Source organism: Lutra lutra, chromosome 7 (genome assembly GCF_902655055.1).
Source record: "Lutra lutra chromosome 7, mLutLut1.2, whole genome shotgun sequence".
Classification (NCBI taxonomy): domain Eukaryota; kingdom Metazoa; phylum Chordata; class Mammalia; order Carnivora; family Mustelidae; genus Lutra; species Lutra lutra.
The window spans coordinates 5299843-5319012 of NC_062284.1; the positions used below are offsets into that span (position 1 = coordinate 5299843).

At 54.4% G+C, this 19170-nt stretch overlaps 3 protein-coding genes across 10 annotated transcripts in view; 1 reads left to right on the forward strand and 2 right to left on the reverse strand.

The window, feature by feature from the left end:
• Nucleotides 1-3058: 3058 nt before the first annotated feature.
• GDPGP1 (GDP-D-glucose phosphorylase 1) lies at nucleotides 3059-8584 on the reverse strand. 7 transcript variants are annotated; one of them, XM_047739324.1, is made up of 3 exons: nucleotides 8216-8584; nucleotides 7916-8031; nucleotides 3059-4341 (listed from the first exon to the last, which is right to left on the reverse strand). In XM_047739324.1, exons 2-3 carry the CDS (start codon nucleotides 7976-7978, stop codon nucleotides 3244-3246), a joined length of 1161 nt encoding a protein of 386 aa, XP_047595280.1. In that variant the 5' UTR covers nucleotides 7979-8031; nucleotides 8216-8584; the 3' UTR covers nucleotides 3059-3243. The 7 variants fall into 7 exon arrangements, with proteins under 7 accessions (XP_047595280.1, XP_047595277.1, XP_047595275.1 ...); XM_047739321.1 differs by having other exon boundaries at nucleotides 3059-4407; nucleotides 7916-8024; nucleotides 8216-8583; XM_047739319.1 differs by having other exon boundaries at nucleotides 3059-4407; nucleotides 8216-8583.
• Nucleotides 8585-8672: 88 nt separating this feature from the next.
• CIB1 (calcium and integrin binding 1) lies at nucleotides 8673-12605 on the forward strand. 2 transcript variants are annotated; one of them, XM_047739328.1, is made up of 7 exons: nucleotides 8673-8930; nucleotides 9059-9093; nucleotides 10222-10330; nucleotides 11527-11677; nucleotides 11805-11923; nucleotides 11996-12084; nucleotides 12314-12605. In XM_047739328.1, the coding sequence occupies exons 1-7, from the start codon at nucleotides 8880-8882 to the stop codon at nucleotides 12420-12422; spliced, it is 663 nt and encodes a 220-aa protein (XP_047595284.1). In that variant the 5' UTR covers nucleotides 8673-8879; the 3' UTR covers nucleotides 12423-12605. The 2 variants fall into 2 exon arrangements, with proteins under 2 accessions (XP_047595284.1, XP_047595285.1); XM_047739329.1 differs by having other exon boundaries at nucleotides 8679-8930; nucleotides 12343-12605.
• Nucleotides 12606-13195: 590 nt separating this feature from the next.
• Nucleotides 13196-19170, reverse strand: part of SEMA4B (semaphorin 4B) — a 37667-nt gene continuing 31692 nt past the window's right edge. Inside the window, exons 10-16 of the mRNA XM_047739318.1 lie at nucleotides 18677-18858; nucleotides 18400-18550; nucleotides 17362-17572; nucleotides 17164-17279; nucleotides 16737-16903; nucleotides 15115-15200; nucleotides 13196-14898 (exon numbers count right to left, since the gene is read on the reverse strand). Of these exons, the coding sequence (XP_047595274.1) occupies nucleotides 14156-14898; nucleotides 15115-15200; nucleotides 16737-16903; nucleotides 17164-17279; nucleotides 17362-17572; nucleotides 18400-18550; nucleotides 18677-18858 (1656 nt within the window). The 3' untranslated portion in view covers nucleotides 13196-14155. The remainder of the gene's footprint in view (nucleotides 14899-15114; nucleotides 15201-16736; nucleotides 16904-17163; nucleotides 17280-17361; nucleotides 17573-18399; nucleotides 18551-18676; nucleotides 18859-19170) is intronic.

A 19170-nucleotide genomic window follows, 5' to 3' on the forward strand; every position in this document is an offset into this window, starting at 1 on the left:
AGTTGGTTAAGCGAGTGTTTTCAGCTCAGGTCGTGATTCTGGAGTTGTAGGATGGTATCCTGCCTCAGGCTCCCTACTCAGCAGTGAGGCTTCTTCTCCCTCTGACCTTCCCCATCTCGTGCTCTATCTCTCTCATTCTCTTTCTCTCAAATAAATAAAATCTTAAACAAACAAAAAAACAAAAAACTAAAACCTCCCTCCTTTAAAAAAGACGTGGACATTCTTTGATTCATGTTTCTTCAGCATATATTGTTACTCTCTTCTTGAAATGCTTTGGAGTCCCTTGCCTTCCAGGACTACCACTTTTCTCATTTTTTTTGCCCAAATATTTTGGGTTCCAGGCACTATTCTGGGACCTGAACCATCACCAATTCTTGCCTGAATTTGCCACCACACAGCAACCTCTTAAATGGACTCTCTGGTTGTTCTTCCTTCCTTTACACCCATCCATTACATCTTCAGTATTTTTTCTTTTCTTTTCTTTTTTTTAAGATTATATTTCTTTATTTGAGAGAGAGAGAGAGCATGAGCCGGGCAAAGAGGGAGAGGCAGGCTCCCTTTTGAGCAAGGAGCCCCAAAAGGGGCTCGATCCCAGGGTCCTGGGATCATGACCTGAGCTGAAGGCAAATGCTTAACCAACTGAGCCACCCAGGCGCCCTTAAGTATTCTTTCTTTTCTTTTCTTTTCTTTTTTTAAAGATTTTATTTATTTATTTGACATAGAGAGAGAAGCGAGAGTGAGCACAGGCAGAGTGGCAGGCAGAGGCAGAGGGAGAAGCAGGCTCCCTGCCAAGCAAGGAGCCCGATGTGGGACTCGATCCCAGGACGCCGGGATCATGACCTGAGCCGAAGGCAGCTGCTTAACCAACTGAGCCACCCAGGCGTCCCTTAAGTATTCTTTCTAATGCAAATTGGATACTCCCCAATTTAAAACTCTTCAGGGTTTCCCATTAGATCAAATCCCAAACCCCTTGGTTATAGGCCCTCTACCAAAAAGCAAGCAGAGGTGGAGGGGCGCTGGGCTGGATCACGCCTTCCTATCTTTCTAGGGTGCTCGAAGGGGAGTATAGAGGGTCCCCTAAGTGTTAGGAAAAGCTTCTAAATCCCCTTCTTCACAATTCACGAGCTATATAAACAGCTGAGATGTACCACCATAAAGAAAACCTATCTGCTCCCCCACCCCCACCCCATCTTATGGAAAAACTTAGTTTGGCCAGAGAAGGCTTTCCTCTGAACAGCAGTCCTGGGGTAAAAACCTGGTATTTGGGCTCATCACCTGGGACACAAAGTCCACTTTGCTGTAACAGTTATTTGCACTTCCTTCAGACTGAGGGAGCAAAACAAAGTGATGTTAGCGGAGCTTGTATATGCAAAGGCTCACAGAAAGGAACATAAGCTAAAATTACTGCAAAGTGCCGGAAAGAGGAGGTCGACCCCAAGTTTTTTTTAATAGGAATTTAAATGTCAAATATATAATATTTAAATGTAAATATTAAACTTTTCTTATAAACTTTTTTTTTTTGGTGGTACATATTCTGCCTTAACTCAGTGGGACCTTGTAACACCTTCTGGGATATAAAACTCTAAAATTCTATATAAAAACTTCAGACGAGGGGCGCCTGGGTGGCTCACTGGGTTAAGCCTCTGCCTTTGGCTCAGGCCATGGTCTCAGGGTCCCGGGATTGAGCCCCACATGGGGCTCTCTGCTCAGCAGGGAGCCTGCTTCCCTTCCTCTCTCTCTCTCTCTCTGCCTACTTGTGATCTCTGTCTGTCAAATAAATAAATAAAATCTTTAAAAAAAAAAAAACAAAAACTTCAGACGAGGCCAGGATGGAGAAAGCCAGCTACGCAGGAACCTGAACCTCAGCTCAGGGCTCATCAGCTGTTAAGGACACCACCACCACCAAGTGAGTCGAGCCGATGCCTAGAGAGGCAGCTTCTGGCAGCGGACCACTGGTGCTGCGGTCCTGACCCCACCGCGTGTGAGCTGTACGGGCTCAGACAAGTTGCCTCCACTCTGCCAGCCTCTCCTCATTATATGGCGGTACTCAAGTTGTGAAGATGCCTTTTCTTACATGAGGTGACGTGCGTGAGGAACACTCAACTCCGTGCTGGGGGCTGGAGGGAAATTCAAGGCTGGCCGGGCCGGGGAAAGGTGCTCTAAGTAGGGGCTCTGGGGGAGTAAGACCCAGGGGAGGGGAGGGATGAAGAAATGGTCACTGGTGGCTCGAGAAGGGAGAACTGGCAGAGGCGAGGGCAGAGGAAGCGGGGACACAATGCCTGAGGCACTTTAACTATCACTTTGCCAAGGCTTGATATGAAAGGAAAAGTCTATATATATCGTCAGGAATATGTAACTTTTTTTAAAGATTCTATTAATTTATTTCAGAGAGAGAGACAGTGAGAACAGAGACCACCAGCAGGAGGAGTGGGAGGGGGAGAAGCAGGCTTCTCTCAAGAGGAGGGAACCTGATGTGGGGCTTGATCCTAGGATCCTGGGAACACAACCTGAGCCGAAGGCAGATACTTAACAACTGAGCCAACCAGGCACCCCACTTAACTCTTTTTTAGTATTTTTATTTATGAGAGAGCGAGTGAGCACACACACAGTAGAAGAGGCAGGCAGAGGGAGAGGGAGAAGCAGACTCTTCACCGAGCAGGGAGCCCAACAAGGGGCTCTATCCCAGGAGCCTGGGATCACGACCTGAGCCGAAGGCAGACGCTCAACTGACTTAGCCACCCAGGCACCCCAGGATATGTAACTCTTGTGCATGCTCTATTTGTTTATTTTCTAAAAAGATTTTATTTCAGAGAGAGAGAACACAAGTATGCATATGTGGTAGGGGGCGGTGGGCAGAGGGAGAGAACCTCAAGCAGACTCTGCACTGGGCCCGATGCGGGGCTGGATCGCACAACCCAGATCGTGACCTGAGCTGAAATCAAGAGTCTGGGCGCCTCATGGACTGAGCCACCCAGTCGCCCCCATACTTCCTCCCTAGTAACAGGTTTGACATCCCTGAAGCTTGCCTAAGAAGAAAAATGAGAAGCAGATACATTCATGACGGTGCAATCATTCAATTTATTCTAAGGTTTCTTCTCTTTACAGAGAACACTTAATAGTTCTTTACCCCTCCCCCTGGGGGTAAGCGGGTAAGGCAGCAGCCATGGAACCCCAAGCGACCACTGTGGACAGCTTTCTGGAAAGGGACTTAGACCTGGTAGAAAATACATACTTCTAGAAGGATTACTGTTCATCCTGGGCAATCAAGGCCACCAGCGCTGCCTGTACTTCCTCTGCCTGGGCTGGGGGCAGCAGACAGTCTCGAATGAGGGACAGAGCAGCCGCCTCCGTCAGACTGCCGAAATCCTGGGACGTTTTGATGGGGAGGTGCCCAGCCAGCTCACAGAGGGCGACATTGAACGCCTCGCCCTCCTTTACCCCAAAGCTGGACTTCCGGGCCCACAGAATTACTCGGATGCCTGTGAGAGCGGAGGATGGTGATGTCTTTCCAGGTGGGGCCCCCCGGGTCACAAACAAATTATGGGCAATCTCATGGTCTGTCAGGTAGTCAGTGGCCCGACATACCCTGCCTACGAGGGCTTCCAAGTCAGGCCCTGGCCCACTTGTGTAGAAGAGGAAGCCGGGAGCGGGGAGGGCCCGGAGCAGGTGCAAACGGCCCCCAGGGTCCAGGGGCTCGCTCGGTGCCCCTTCCACGGGCAGTCTGTGAGCCAGGTAATACCCGTGCAGGTGCAGGTGGTTCACCGAGGCCAAGCCACCCAGGCTGTTGAAGCCGACGCGGAAGCCTGGGTGTGAGCTCAGCAGCACAGCCTCGACGCCGGCCCTCAGTGCACCTGGCAGCAGGCGCTGGGGGAGCCCCCGGGTGGGCTCGGGAACCAGCAGCACGTGGCCCCACTCCAAGGGGCTGACATTGATCATGACGAGGATGTCCTCTTGCTGGAGAGCACCTGGGAGATCGGGCTCCTGGAGCAAACGGAAGAGGACTTCTCCCGGCCGGATCTTGTTGAAGTTAAACTGTTCGGGGTCAAATGCCTGCTTCACACTCCAGATGTTCTGGGGGCGCCTCCTCTGCACACCTCGCTCCACATTCAGCTGAGCCACAAAACCCACCACACCAGGGAGGGTCTGGGTCTGCAGCTCCCCAAGGCGGTAGCGGAAGAGCCCCAGTTCCATCCGCTGTCTCCAGGCGGTGCAGAGAGCAGAGTCGAAGCGAGATCCCGGTGTCCTGTCCCGGAGGCTGGGTGCGGTCCTTGGCCACTGAATCCCTTCCAGAAGTTCCTTCTGCTGGTAGACAAAGTCGGGAACACCTTGCTCTTCCCAGTCCTTACGGTTTGGAGGGAGCAAATAGGAAATCTCATTTGAATCCTGTGCAGCGGCCATGGCGGTGACCTGAAACAATCCTAAGAGGTGAAAAATACAGGGCACCGCCCCATTTTCAGAGATCCCATATTGAGTTTCAAATAAATTTTTACTTCTTGTTCCGATTACAAAAACAATCTATGCCTTTGGGAAAATATTTTGAAAACATGGAAATACTCATGATTCCATCACCTCTAGATTAGCATTCATTTCCGCTAAATTAAAAAATACCTTTTCTTTTATTTATTTATTTTTAAAAGATTTTATTTATTTATTTCACAGACAGAGATCACAGGTAGGCAGAGAGGCAGGCAGAGAGAGAGAGAGGGAAACAGGCTCCCCACCGAGCAGAGAGTCCGACGCAGGGCTCAATCCCAGAACCCCGGGGTCATGACCCGAGCTGAAGGCAAAGGCTTTAACCCACTGAGCCATCCAGGCGCCCCACTTTTTCTTTTAAAGGTTATGTATAGGGACGCCTGGGTGGCTCAGTTGGTTGGACGACTGCCTTCGGCTCAGGTCATGATCCCGGGGTCCCGGGATCGAGTCCCACATCGGGCTCCCAGCTCCATGGGGAGTCTGCTTCTCCCTCTGACCTTCTCCTCGCTCACGCTCTTTCTCACCGTCTCTCTCTCAAATAAATAAATAAAATTAAAAAAAAAAAAAGTTATGTATATTGAGTAAACTTCTCTCTCTCTCTCTCTCTGTTTTTAATATGGGGTGCCTGGATGGCTCAATTGTTAAACGTCTGCCTTGGGCTCAGGTCATGGTCCCAGGGTATTCCCATGGTCCCTGCTCCATGGGAAGCCTGCTTCTCCCTCTCCCCCTGCTTGTGCTCCCTCTCTCACTATCTCTCTCTCTGTCAAATAAATAAATAAAATACTTAAAAAAAAAAGGGGGGGGCTAAGGGGACTGAGCACTGGGAAGAACTGAGAGGGTCTCAGCTTCAGGAATGAGGTACATCACGGTGGCCTTTATCGAGCTGGAGGGACTGAGGGAGGGGTGGGGGTGGGACCAGATTGATTTAGAAGAAGCGGGGGGATTGGAGAATTCAGTTTTGATGACTAAGCTTGAGATACAGCCTGAGCATCCAAGAAGTGGTGGAGGCAGCTGACAGTCAAACCTGGAGGTCAAGGGTAAGGCATGGACCAGATACAAATATGAAGTAGCATTTTAATTTTGGGACTAGGACCAAGGACCCAGGACCAAGATGACACCAGGAGGCTAAATATACGAGTAAAGACGTACTGATCAACAGAAAGTGGGCACAGTCATATTTACATTAAAGTGAACTAGTAGGCACAAAGCATTACCTGTGACTAGAGAACACTTTAGAGTGATCAATCAGCAGTGATCATGTCACAGGATCAAACCTTTCCACGAAAACCAGGAGCAAGGGAACACTGGTCGCATGTTTACCTTGTGCCAGGCATGGGTTGGGTGCCCTCTATGTTCTCTCAGACGACCTACCTTCACAACAAGCCTGTGAACTGGGCATCATCCTGGGACAAAGGTGAGAGATTAGGCCTTACAGGCGAATCAGATGTTTGAATTCCTGTTCTACTAGTCACTAGGGATGTGACCTTGAGCCCCTAGAATGAAGTCCATAAGGCTTAGCTGTGCGCCCACTCTCAAGCCCTCTCATTCCACTCTTCCCCTCGTCTACTCAACTCCTCACTTACTGAACTTGTTCCAGTTCAGGGCCTTGGTGCTTTCTGGGGTCCCTGCCTACAATATACCCTTTTCGCAGATTTTCTTCACAGGACTGTCCCCTTCAAGTCTCAGGTCAAATGTCACCCCCTCGGGGAAACCTGGTGTGGTTCTCCTATCTCATGTCCCAAGGAAAACAGGAAGAAGGAAATAATATTATGAACAGGGAAAAGATGTCTTAAAAAAAAAAAGTGGAATTCAAATCCAAGAGTTGGTAGTTATGAACAAAACTTGAAGAGATCTAACTAATAAAATAATTTCACAACAAGGAGCAGTTGGGGCCTCTGGGTGGCTCAGTGGGTTAAAGCCTCTGCCTTTGGCTCAGGTCATGATCCCAGGGTCCTGGGATGGAGCTCTGCATGGGGCTCTCTGCTCAGCAGGGAGCCTGCTTCCCTTTCTTTCTCTCTGCCTGCTACTCTGCCTACTTGTGATCTCTGCCTGTCAAATAAATAAATACATAAAATCTTAAAAAAAAATTCATAACAAGAAATACTAGAAGCTGTTTTTAAAAGTATTTCAGCAACTCAGTTTTACACTGTTTCAAGAGTTGGTCTAGCACAGGCAGGGCATTATGCTAAACAGACTCAGAATGCCTATTCAGTAACTTATAATGAGAAACATGCCAAAAAGCGCGAAATGTTCCTATTGGCTAATCCGGATAGTTCCTCTTCTGTACAAAAATCTACCAGGGGGGCGCCTGGGTGTCTCAGTGGATTAAGCCTCTGCCTTCGGCTCAGGTCATGATCTCGGGGTCCTGGGATTGAGCCCCACATCAGGCTCTCTGCTCAGCAGGGAGCCTGCTTCCCCCCACCCCTCTCTGCCTGCCTCTCTGCCTACTTGTGAGCTGTCTGCCAAATAAATAAATAAAATCTCAAAAAAAAAAAAAAAAAAAATCTACCAGGAAGCGAAATTATAATCAGAAGGCTGTTCAAGGAAGGGTTCAGCACCGAGCGAGGTGGCTGAGAGATCTGTGTCACAGCTGGTCACCATGGCACAGGGCCAATTCCCACATCTTCACTTCGAAGAGACACAGTATCACCAGGAAGTCCAGGGACAGGCCTTGGCTGGCCAGTGCTCCCTCCCCTCAGTCTAGGGGACACAACGACAGCTTCCTGTTCTTCGTCTCCTCTTTTACTAACCAATCTCTTGTACACAAAGAGCCTCCTGTCAAGATGATTAGGTTGGGACGGAACTATACTCATTTTGACTGGTTTTGGTGTTCTCAGTACTTTGCAGCCTCTCTCTACTTCCTGGAATGGAGTGTTTCCACAATGGTGTTGGGGACTCCCATATTGAGACAGGGAGTCTTCCTAAAGCCACTCTCAGATGAACACCTTGCTGAGTGCTGGGGAAGCTAAGGTCACTCAGCAAACATTTACTCAACAACGGCCACCTATTAGATCCTGCAGATCACAATTCTCGATCCTGCAGATCACAATTCTCGGAGCTCTTGGGGGAGGGAGGGACGGGACAGACACTACCCAATCAACAGCCACGTAAACATTAAGTTGCCAACCTGAGGATTCTTAATCTATTCTAGAGAACCAGGAGAGGCTTCCCCAAGGCTATTATGGAAGAGGCACTGAGAGTCCACTGTGCCGGGAGGGAACCCAGAAAGCCAAGGGAAGAGAGCAGAGAGGCTGAAGTCAGATTTCAGAGGGCCAGTATTCCGGTTTTCAACCATTTATTAGTTTTAAACCGAAATGACCATGATCCGATCTAAACTTTACGAAGATCAGCAAGTAGAATGAATCAGGAGAATCAAGAACTAATCCCCACAATGCTGTCAAATACACATCAATAAAGCTGAAAACAAAAGAATTAATCTCACCTCCACCTCCTCCCTCAGCCTGGAATCCTCACCTTCTGGAACAGTGGAGGTTCGTTCCCGCATTCACGTATCCAGTTTGCTGAGAGCCTGCTCTGGGCCGAGCGTTGTCCTAGGGGTTGAGAGGGCACAAGAGCAAACAAGTCAGCCTCAGTCCCTGCCGGCTCTAGTGAGGTCTACAGTCACAGGGACCCTTGAGAAGAGCCTTAGACCGGGGTGACCGCCTTCTAAATGACAGTAGGGACAAATCACCTGAATCCTTCCCGCGGACCTGTTTTCCACATTTGTAAAACGGGAACCTACCCTGCAGGCCTCTTGTGAAATTTGAAGATCACTATGCACGGCTCTGCAGTCTGCAGACCCTCAGCGCACACCCTCAGTGGGCCGCAAGGTTCTGGTCATTTCTGGAGGTGGGATGCGGGCTACAACACGTGTGGCGAGGGCGAGCGCCAACGTCTGGATGTAAAAGTCCTCGCCGCGCTTCGGCCACGTAGCGAGTCTCGAGCTTTCCGGATTTCCAGGTTCCAGGTAGTTCCCTTGGGCCCCGACCGCGCCGAAGGCCGCCGCACCACCGACAGCAGTAGAGAAGGACGCAACGCGACACTCGCCGCAAGCTCCTGGCCGGGCCATGGCGAGGCTGTGGCGTCCCAAACGCATGCGCAGTCCGGCCGCTCGCACGCGGCGGGGCTCGCCCCGCCCACTCCGGAGGCGGGGCCGTGCGGCCTGGGCTCCGCCCCGGACGCTCCGGGCCCCGCCTCCAGCTCGCCAAGGACAGCCGGGAGCCGGGAGCTGGCGGGCGGAACCCGGCAGGGAGCGCCTGGGCACTTTAAGGAGGGGGCGGGCCCGGGGGCGGTGGCCCCAGGAGCGGTTGCCGCGGGGACCGAGCAGTGACGCGGCCCGAGGGCGGAAGTGGAAAAGTTGCCGGCGCCCCGAGGCAAGTTGGCGGAGCTGTGCGCGCGGCGCGACGATGGGGAGCTCGGGCAGTCGCCTGTCCAAGGAGCTGTTGGCGGAATACCAGGTGCGCGGGACGCAGGTCCGGGGGAGTTTGCGCGCGGGCCTGCGCTGGGGAGCCGGGTCCCGGGGCCGGCGGCAGAGCGGGCGTGGCCTCCGGGAGGCTCGCTGAACCCCTTCCGTTTTGCCTTCCAGGACTTGACGTTCCTGACCAAGCAGGAGATCCTCCTGTAAGTGCCCTGTCGAACTTCAGCTCCCGGATCCTCTAGAGGCGGCTTCGGGGGGGGCTCTGTCCGCAGACGGGCAAACGGCAGGTCCCCCAGAGGGAGGGACAGGGGCCTGCCTGCGGTCCGCGGCCGAGCGGGAGCCGGCTCCCGGGCCCCGTCCCGGGCAGTGTCCTCTGCCCGCCCCGCCCTCCCCGCCCTCCTGCTGTTTCGGCCCCCCCCCCCGCCCCGCCAACCCCGCTGCGCACCGCTGGTAGCCACCTCGCAGCCTCGGGCCCCGCTGGGTGCCCCGGGGCCTACGCCCCGATGCCTTGTGCATGACCGAACTTCCTGCCCCCAGCCGGGCAGGGGCTGCTGTGACTCTCCGCGGACTTCGCCTACCGGGAACTTGGCTCCTGGTAACTCGATCTGAATTAACACAGTAACCGTTAACGCTTACTGAGCACTTGGAAGTGGTTGGTTGCCTACATTACCTAATTTAATCCTCAGGTGGGAGGTACTGGGACAATGACACAGGTTTCAGAGAAGTTTGGTAACTTCCCTAAGTTACCAAAGTTACTTACACTCCAAGTAAGAGGATTTGAACTCGAGCTGGAACCCCCTTCCTAGCCGCGTGCCAGCTTTTTGTGGTGAAGGCACCTGAGTGAGGAGATTCCTTGGCTTGCCTTGGCAAAGATAACGCCAGCGGGAAGGAGGGAAGGGCTGAGGAAGAGATCGTTTCGGGTGGTTACTAAAAAGAGGAAGGCTTTGAAGAGCTGGAGATTCCTGGAGTGAAACGGGAAAGAGATTTCAATTTTACTCTTTTCTCCCTGCTTTTCAGGGCCAACTTCTGGCTCCTTCTGCAGCCTCTCCATTCCTCTGGGAGCTTTAGAACCTATGCCCAGTACAGTGACTGGCACACATTAGACCCTCAGTAAATACCCATGGCATGAATGCACTCTCAGCCTGAGGTCTGGAGACATTTGGATTCTACACATGGGACTACATATGTGTCTCCCTTTGGCCTATGCCTGCTGACTGAGAAGTTCTGTGCATGTGCCTTAGCTCCTCACCCGGTTTATAATGGGTAACGAAGCAAGGAGTGGGGATGTAATACACACAGAAAGGTTTGCCAACAAGTTCCTCTTCTGCCAGAGCCCACAGGCGGTTTTGTGAGCTGCTTCCCCCAGAGCACCGGAGCGTGGAGGAGTCGTTGCAGATACGAGTGTCCTTGGAGCAGATCCTCAGCCTTCCAGAGCTCAAGGTGCCAGTCCCCCACTCTCCCTCTGCTGTTCCTCTTGAGATCATGTGGTCACCGGTCCCCGTTATGGTTTTCTCTTTATTTAGCCCTAATTTTCTGGGGAAGAGGGCTTTACCAAAATCACCTGGTGGAATTAACCAGCGGGGTGTTTTGCAAACTGGGATTCTTGGACATACTCTTGGAGAATCAAAGTAGTTTTGTCCTTTAAAAGGAGTTGAGCTACCCAATTAAGGTTTGAGAAACCCTATTCCAGAGGCTGATTGCCTCTCTGTAGGGTTGCTGTGAAAAACATTTTTTAGGGACGCCTGGGTGGCTCAGTCGGTTAAGCATCTGCCTTCGGCTCAGGTCATGATCCCAGGGTCCTGGGGTCGAGTCCCACATCAGGCTCTCTGCTCAGCGGGGAGCCTGCTGCTCTCACTGCTTGTGCACACTCTCTTTCTCTGACAAATAAATAAAATATTTTTTTAAAAAATTTTATTTATTTGACAGAGAAATCACAAGTAGGCAGAGAGGCAGGCAGAGAGGGGGGAAGCAGGCTCCCCGTTGAGCAGACAGCCCGATGCGGGGCTCGATCCCAGGACCCCGAGACCATGACCCGAGCCGAAGGCAGAGGCTCAACCCACTGAGCCACCCAGGCGCCCCAAATACATAAAATCTTAAAAAAAAAAAAAACCAAAAAACATTTTATAAAGATTTTTACTTATTTGAGAGTGGGGGAGAGGGGCAGGGAGAGGGACAAGCCAACCCCACACGGAGCCTGGAGAGGGGCTTGATCTCATGACCCTGAGATCACAACCCTGAGCCGAGATCAAGAGTCTGACCACTGACTGAGCCACCCGGGGTGCCCCTGCTGTGAAAATTTTTATGCAAAGGGCCTATAACAGTGAGTGTTGAAGTAAACGTGTTTAAAGTAACCAGCCCATCTTATTCTCTTCCCTTAGGATGCTTTCATCTTCCTTCTCTGCCCCTAGACCTGCCTTTGGGTTAAACTGACTCACATGAAACCATTCCTGTCCCTTCCCTTAGTCAGATGGTCCTCCTGCCCTCCAGGCTGGCCCTAAAAGACTGATCCTTCTCTCCTGTGAGCCTGAGCTCACAGAGCGGGTTCCGTGAACTGCTCCCTCCAGTTCTTGGTGGGGTCTGAGGAGCGTGTGACCTGGGCTGCATCTGTGGCCTTCACACAAGGCTCTCTTGCCTAGGCCAACCCCTTCAAGGAACGAATCTGCAGGGTCTTCTCCACATCCCCGGCCAGGGACAGCCTGAGTTTTGAGGACTTCCTGGACCTTCTCAGTGTGTTCAGTGACACAGCAACTCCAGACATCAAGTCCCACTATGCCTTCCGCATCTTCGGTGAGAGCCAGGAGCAACTTGGTGGGACACGGCCTGTCCCCACATGGTCCTGGCGGTGGTGTATCGCTCCGGAGCCTGGGAGCTCACCCTGACCAGATTCTTTCTGGCTTCCTGTGTCTGTCTCTAGACTTTGATGATGATGGAACCTTGAACCGAGAAGACTTGAGTCACCTCGTGAACTGCCTCACAGGACAGGGCGAGGACACACGGCTTAGTGCTTCAGAGATGAAACAGCTCATTGATAATGTGAGTAGCTGGGCCAGGCCAGGGAGCAGGAGGGAAGGACAGGGACTTGGCCTGAAGCTCTCCCTCCCCCAGATCCTGGAAGAGTCCGACATTGACAGGGATGGCACCATCAACCTCTCAGAGTTTCAGCACGTCATCTCCCGGTCACCGGACTTTGCCAGGTACAATGGTCATGGTCCCCAGTATTCTGGGTCCCCACCTGCTGCACCTGTGTCTGGGATGTTAGCATGGGGGGTGGCAGCCAGGCTGAGCCGTCTCTCCAGTTCCTCTGTGTCTCAGGGCAGCTTTAATGCCAAAGGGGAGGGACAGATGTGGGACAGCCCATTCTGAAGGGTTGTAGGGAAGATGTGGGCAAACTTGGGGCTAGCCTGTTCCCTCCTGTTCCAGCAGAAAACATGACCCACTCTTCTCTTGTTCAGCTCCTTTAAGATTGTCCTGTGACAGGAGCCACAGCGTGTGTCCCAGCAAGCACCCCGTCCAAGAGGCTTTCCACTGCTGAGCTGTGGTCAAGGTCATGCCTGTGTTGCCAGGGCCGGCCAAGCTGGCCTAACCCAGAGCTGGCGGCCGTGCAGTCCCGCTCCAGGAAGGAGAAGGCCCTCCATGCCAGGGCCTCTCTCCTTCTGTCATTGTCATCGCTCTGTTTGTGTTCTACTCTTCTGTAATAAAAGTTTAGACATTTTGACCCTTTGCGTGATACTAGAAGCACTGGTATGAGGAAGGACCGGACTTCCAGGAGCCTTTGGTCCTCCTGGGAAGAACAGGATCTAAAGGGCCAGCAGGAAGTGAGACCGTAGCCCTCCCGGCCCGGCCCTCATGAGGGTGTGAGCAGGACGGGGTAGCGGGACAAGTGCAACTCCTCCCAGTGGTGCTTATAGAATTTCTACACATGAAAATTCAGACAACTGTGTCCCAAAAGAAAAACCACCAGTTTCACTGTGTGATCATTTAAAAAAATAAACATTTTAAAAATAATTTTAAAAAAACCATGACAACCCCCCCCCCACCCTGATCCTGTGTTCCCACCCTGAACCAAACTGGGGGAGGTGCAAAGTAAGGGGTTGATGGAAAACGAATGAATTTTTTTGCCCCTCCCATCAGTGCATTAAACTTCCCACTTGCAGGACCACGCTCCACTGGGAGATGACGTCGACCAGACCAGGGTGGCTCTGGGCCACTAGCCTCTGGAAAGCGGAGGCTCAGAACTACTCCCCAAAACACAGAGCACTGGACCAACCTCAAAGAGTAACAGTCCTTTGAGAGGAAGGGCCAGGATTCTGTTTCTGTTCTTTAGATTTTATTTAAAAAAAAAAAAAAAAAAGTAAAGTGCATCTTATTTAAAAAAATATAAAACCCACATAAACTTAGGGCTCCTGTGCTGGGCAGTGTCACCATCACTTTGAGTGGGAGCAGGCAAGGTGAAGGGGAGGAAGCGGGGAATGGGGTCTGGGGAGGAGTCCAGAGGGGATGTGAGCCAAAGGGACACACAGGTTCACAGGCTGGGATGGAGGGAGGAAGGCACCAGTTCTTCCTAGACTCCGAGGGAAAGGGTGTCCATTGTCCTAAACTCTCTCCTGGGCTCACGCTGCCCCTCTTGCGCGTGGCCACAGCCTGATACAGGCCGGAAAGGTCCAGCAGGTGAGTCTGAGCCCAAGGCCTTGTGAGGGGCTGCAGTGGCAGTGTGGCCCTCTGGTCCCTGAGGTGATGGGATGATGGCTGTTGACGAGCTGGCCAGCTGGCAAGGCAGGACCCACAAAGCCCGAGCTGCCCCCTGCTTCTGTGGGGACGAGGGGCTACCGGTGGCTGTGGGATAAGGCAGGAGGTGGAAGAGGCCAGCCAGTGGGGACAGCCAGCTCTGTCTCAGACTGGGTGAGCGCGCCATGCCTCTGAGGCCGTGTGGCAGGGCGGCTGGCGCACGTGGCATTCTGCGATGTCTCATTCTCACTGGCTTCACATTTTCAATTGTTTTTTTTTTAAACAAAGGGCTCAGTTTTACACAGGGAGCACTGTTCTGCCCACCCAGGCAGGCCCCCATCCGCAACTGGGCTCTCCCGGGCCCTGGCTGCCAGTCGCAGGGGGCCTCGCTGCTTGGTGAAGGGCAGTGGGCCGGTGGGCTCCGCGGGCCCCGAGGGCCGGGCGCTGCGGCTGTGTTCCACAAGCCGCAGAGGTCCGGCTGGTCCCCTCTGCACACTCGGGGCTTCCAGAGCCAGGGCGGACTGCTCGAGCATCGTGTTCTCACACCACGGAGTCCCGGATCTCAGAACCCAGGCGGACCCGGGGCCGGGGGCACACCGGGGACACCTCCACAAAGCTGTCCTGGATGCTGAGCGGCCTCTTCTCAGACTCGGTGAAGACGCGGGGCGCCGGGGAGCTCTCAGACAGGGCCTGGTAGCCTCGGTGGTCAAGTGGAGTGCTAGGGGGGCCTACGCCATTAAGCGGCCGGGTCTCAGGGGGCAGCGCCACGGGGCGGGTTTTGGGGTGTACACTGGCACACTCCCCCTGCTTCAGGAAGACCTTCATGCCGCCCCAGTGCCGGTAGAGGAAGAACAAAATGAGGAGCACCACGGCGAGCACGAACAGCGTGCACATCACCAGGAACTCGGTCCAATAGGACTTGTCTACCCCCCAGCTGGCCTTGCTGCCCGCCGGCGCGCTCACCCGCGACGTGCTGATGATGACAGGCATGCTGCCGCTCCGGTCGCCTCGGTCCGCCGCCCTGTCCTCCACCACCTTCGGGGAGTAGCAGGCCACCAGCTGCCGGAAACCCTCCTCCAGGGACCAGCACTGGAACACCCCAAGCTCCTGCTGGCCGCCCACCAGCAGCAGGTCCCCAGTGGGCAACACTCGGCAGGAGGCCGAGGCGTTGACTGGGAGACCGTTGTGCAGCCAGAGCCGGGTGGCCAGGTTGGAGAGGAGGGGGCAGGCCAAGGTTTTCACCGTGTTCGGCTGAAAGTCAACTTGCTCACATCGCTTCTCACCTGCAGACGGAAGAGGCACGGGGTAACGGGGGGACTGGCATCCACAGGAGCCCCAGGCTCGCCCCACTTCTCTCAGGACTGTAATCCCCAACTCTGGGACTCTGAGTCTGGGACCAGGACATAAGGAAAGGCGTTTACACCCACCACTGCCTGCAGGGGCCTTCTCAGCAGACCTGGCCCCCCACTTCAGCCCCAGCCCTCCACAGGGCAACTCACCCGTGAGTACAGGAGACCGGGGCCCGGGTGAGGAAGTATTGCAAAGACCCCCGGTGTTGGCCCCCTCAATGTCCTGGATCCATGGCCTGGGGACCAAAGAGAGTCAGAGAGAGGCCAGGAAACCACTGTGCCCCCACAGGGCCCCGGCCCCCATGCAGCACAGGCCCTTCTCTGGCCCTGCAGCTCCACAAGGGCCTGGGGCTCAGAGACTGCGGGACCCAAAGCCAGAGTGAACGGCAGGCAGCTTCCCCAGGTTGATTCTACGCCTGCAGGTTTGAGCCGGCATCTCCTCCGTGTGCACAGTATTTATCTCAAATACGAGCTACTATACCAATTCCTGCATTACGAAAGCAACATGGACCTTGAGAAAAAGTCTGGAAGCACCACTGGTCTAATGCATGTCTCAGCCTCTTTTAAAGCAATGCACATGCACGTGCTTGTTTGATAAAACATAACAAGGAATAAAAGTAACTCGTGATACACTCACAAAGCCTAAAAAACACTCAACCAAGTACAAACGCTGAAAACCCTACAAGAGTGACACATCTACCAGCCGGTGGTGATGGTGGCACGTGGCCCTTTGGGCACGTCCTTCCAGGGGCACACGCGTGTGCTCAAATGGGATTCTTAGAAACATAAAACTGGCACCAGGTCTCCCTGTGTGTGAAGCAAAGACACCGCAAGTGGGACAGGTTCCATTTTTATTTAAAATACATGTATTTTTGGGGCGCCTGGGTGGCTCAGTGGGTTAAGCCTCTGCCTTCGGCTCAGGTCATGATCCCAGGGTCCTCGGATGGAGCCGCATCGGGCTCTCTGCTCAGCAGGGATCCTGCTTCCCCCCTCCCCCTGCCTGCCTGTCTGCCTATTTGTGATCTCTGTCAAATAAATAAATAAAATCTTTAAAATACATGCATTTTTGTCTATTTCACAGATACATAAAAAACCTAGGAGGCTGTATGTCGAAATCTCACTGCAATTCTCTCTAGGTGCTGGGATTTGGATAGTTTTTATTCTGTTTACACCTACCTCTACTTTTTGAGTTTTCTTTTCTTTTTTTTTTAAGATTTTATTTATTTATTTGACAAGAGAGAGATCACAAGTAGGCAGAGAGACAGGCAGAGAGGGAGGGGAAAGTAGGCTCCCTGCTGAGCAGAGAATACGGATCCCAGGACCCTGAGATCATGACCTGAGCTGAAGGCAGAGGCTTAACCCACTGAGCCACCCAGGTGCCCCTACTTTTCAAGTTTTCTATATGAACACCTTACATCCCAATTTAATGCTTCTGGAAGTGATTTTTAATGGGTTTGTTTATGGCCTGTCATGTAGCTACTTTTTTTTGTGAAACACATTCACACGTCAGCCCACAATCTCCTGCAAGGCTTTTCAGAGCTGTGATGCTTCATTCTTTGCCAAGTGAGGTCCCTGGCTGTAGAGATGGGTAAGACAAACATCACTTATGGCCTGCACCAGCACACTTTGGAGAGGCAGAAGGGGAGCGAGTTACTAACCATGTGGACCATGGCCACAAAGGAGGCTGCCGGGGGACTCTACAGCGGGCCCAGGGAAGGTGGTCCAAGGCCAACTGTCCCACTTGCGGTAGGAAGGGCTGGAGGAGCTCTCACCTGGAAGCCGTCTCAGGCCCGTAGAGGCTGACAGGTCTGCACCTGGAACTGCTCCATGCACAGTAGGGGTCCCGGGCAAGGACGCAGTCCCCACAGCTCTGGTACAGGCTGCAGCTGGCGACGGGCACCTGGACCACGCCGGAGTAGGAGGCTGCATAGAGCAGTCCCTGTACAGACACAGACATGGGGGCGTGAGCAGCGGGCGCGGCCGGTCAGGGCCACCACCCGCAGCTGCACCTGCCCACGCCCCCAAGGAGACTCCTCTTATGCTCCCGGGAACCCCACTTTCTGTTGGCTTATGCCAGGAGCCTGGATCTTTCCATCCTGCTGCTGCCAGGAAGGACAAGCTGGCCGAGGCCGGCTCGTCAACAGCAGAGGGGCACCAGAGCACGCTGGCTCCCTCCTCTGGGCCCCCCCACCAGCTCACCCTGTCAGCGTCCAGGAGCAGGTTCTGCACGGGCTGTCCCTGTGGGAAGATCTGGAGCTCCTCAATGATGTGCACCCTGGAGCCCACGCTCACCGCCTTGTGCAGCCAGCCATCACCTGGAACACGGACGGCACTCAGGCCCACATCCCGGTGGCCGCGGCGCTTTGACCCTGAACCCGCCCTGCTGTCGACACTCACCGGTGCCCAGGAAGAGCACATCATAGGTGCGGTGCAGGCCATGCACACGGTGGACGGCCACACGCTGGTAGCGGGCCCGAGGCTGCAGCAGCAGCAGGTGGCTGCGGACCTGCCCGTCCATCAGGAAGTGGTCTTTGAGGAAGTTCAGCACACGGTCTGGGAGCTGCAAGGAAGAGCTGATCTTCCTCTCCCGGGCGCTGTTGGTGATGCACTGGAGGAGGAGGGGGCGGCGTGAGACGGAGGGCCGCTTAGGGCAGCATGCAGCAGGGCAAGCCTGCAGATGCAAGACTTCTGGCCTGGCCTCCCCGGTGGACAGGAGGGGGGCATGTGCCATCCCCGGAGGCCAAGGGACGTCACTGGATGCTGCATGGAGCCAACACACTGATCTGGAGGCCGAAGGGGAAAGCCTGGGTATGGGGCCCCCACGGGCCCTGGCTGGCAGGGTTCCCCTTCCTGCCCAGGCCCCTCACCCTCACCCAGGCCTGGAGAAGCATGACCACCCTTCACGCTCTTGCCAGTACTCGTAGGAAGCCCTGGCTGGCCGGGTTTCCTAGGCCAGGGGTCAGAAGGAGGTGCCTTCTTGGGGCCCCAGGGAACTGAGACCCAGGTGCCCATGACAGGAACAGCTTGGACACTTCCTCCGCTCTGCTCCCCCTCACTTTCCTGTCCCTCATGGTGCTTCCTGGAGTCCCCTCCCATACCAACTGCTGATGCTCATGACCTTGTTTCAAGGTCTGCTTTGGGAGGGAGCCATGAGGCTGCGAGGACAGGAGGAGGATGTCCTCACAGCCGGGCCACTCACTCAGCCCCTAGATAAGGAGCCCACAGCTGAGCAGGAGAGAGGCATAAGCAAAGGGACAAGGACAAAAGCGCACCCTTCAGTGCCTGGGCAGGTGCATAGCGGCCCACCGAGGCAGGTTACTGGCACTCCGGCATCCATAGCCACGTCCAACCCAGTAAGACAAGCAGCCCTGGGCTTCTGTCCCACTTCAAGAGGAGGAAAGAGACCCAGAGAAGCCATAGGCGGCCTGTACTCACTGCTCCGGGCCGGGGTGTGGGCACTGGGTGGGTCACCGTGTACCACTGCTGTGTCTCCCGGTTCACCTCCTTGTAGAGGCCACTGAAGGCGTTCTGCACGTCCCTCATGGTGAAGACGCAGACGGCGGAGCCCTCTGTGGTCCCCCTGTGCCTACAGAGGAAATGGCTGGATGAACCCAGGAGCCTGGGGCATGAGATGCGGCCAGCTCTTGGGCCCCGGTCCCAGTCATCCCACGCCCTCCCAGCTCCAGTTAGGGTTAGGTCCTGGGGGCCATACCACTGGGAGGTGAAGACCCCATAGAACAGGGTGTCACGCCAGTCCTGGGGGCTGGGGCTCAGCGTGAAGACATCCTGCAGCACATTGAACGGGAAGCCGTCCTCTGGCCGTGAGCACAGCAGCTGGGCCTTCAGGAAGGATGTCCAGCGCTGCTGCAGGACCCGCTCACCGCCCTCGTCCCCCTGGGGGAGGGAGAGAGAAGCCAGGCTTATGCGCAGGCCCTGGCAGGGAGCCTGGGGCCCCCTATGGCCCCTCCCAGTGGTTGCTACACAGACACCCTGAGGGGCATGCGGAAGCTATAGGGCAGGGTTCCATTTAGAATCAGGAAGACTTGACAGCAGGGTCCAGGTCCCATCACCGTGAGGCTGGCCGAGTACACGAGGGTGCCTTCCTCACAGCGGACAGACGGGGAGTCTGGCACAGGGGAAGGGTTCATGATCCCCCGCGAATGGGGCACCTGAATACCCATGCTGCAGAACTCTTGTTTGTAAAGT

Excerpts from the sequence above, each read along its gene's own strand:
- GDPGP1 (XM_047739321.1), bottom strand. The coding sequence starts at position 7,978 with ATGCGGGAACGAACCTCCACTGTTCCAGAAGGTGAGGATTCCAGGCTG. Across the intron at positions 4,408-7,915 it reads GGCTGAGGGAGGAGGTGGAG|GTCACCGCCATGGCCGCTGC; the intron begins GTGAGATTAATT and ends GGATTGTTTCAG.
- CIB1 (XM_047739328.1), top strand. The coding sequence starts at position 8,880 with ATGGGGAGCTCGGGCAGTCGCCTGTCCAAGGAGCTGTTGGCGGAATAC. Across the intron at positions 9,094-10,221 it reads ACCAAGCAGGAGATCCTCCT|AGCCCACAGGCGGTTTTGTG; the intron begins GTAAGTGCCCTG and ends CTCTTCTGCCAG. Across the intron at positions 11,924-11,995 it reads TGAAACAGCTCATTGATAAT|ATCCTGGAAGAGTCCGACAT; the intron begins GTGAGTAGCTGG and ends TCCCTCCCCCAG.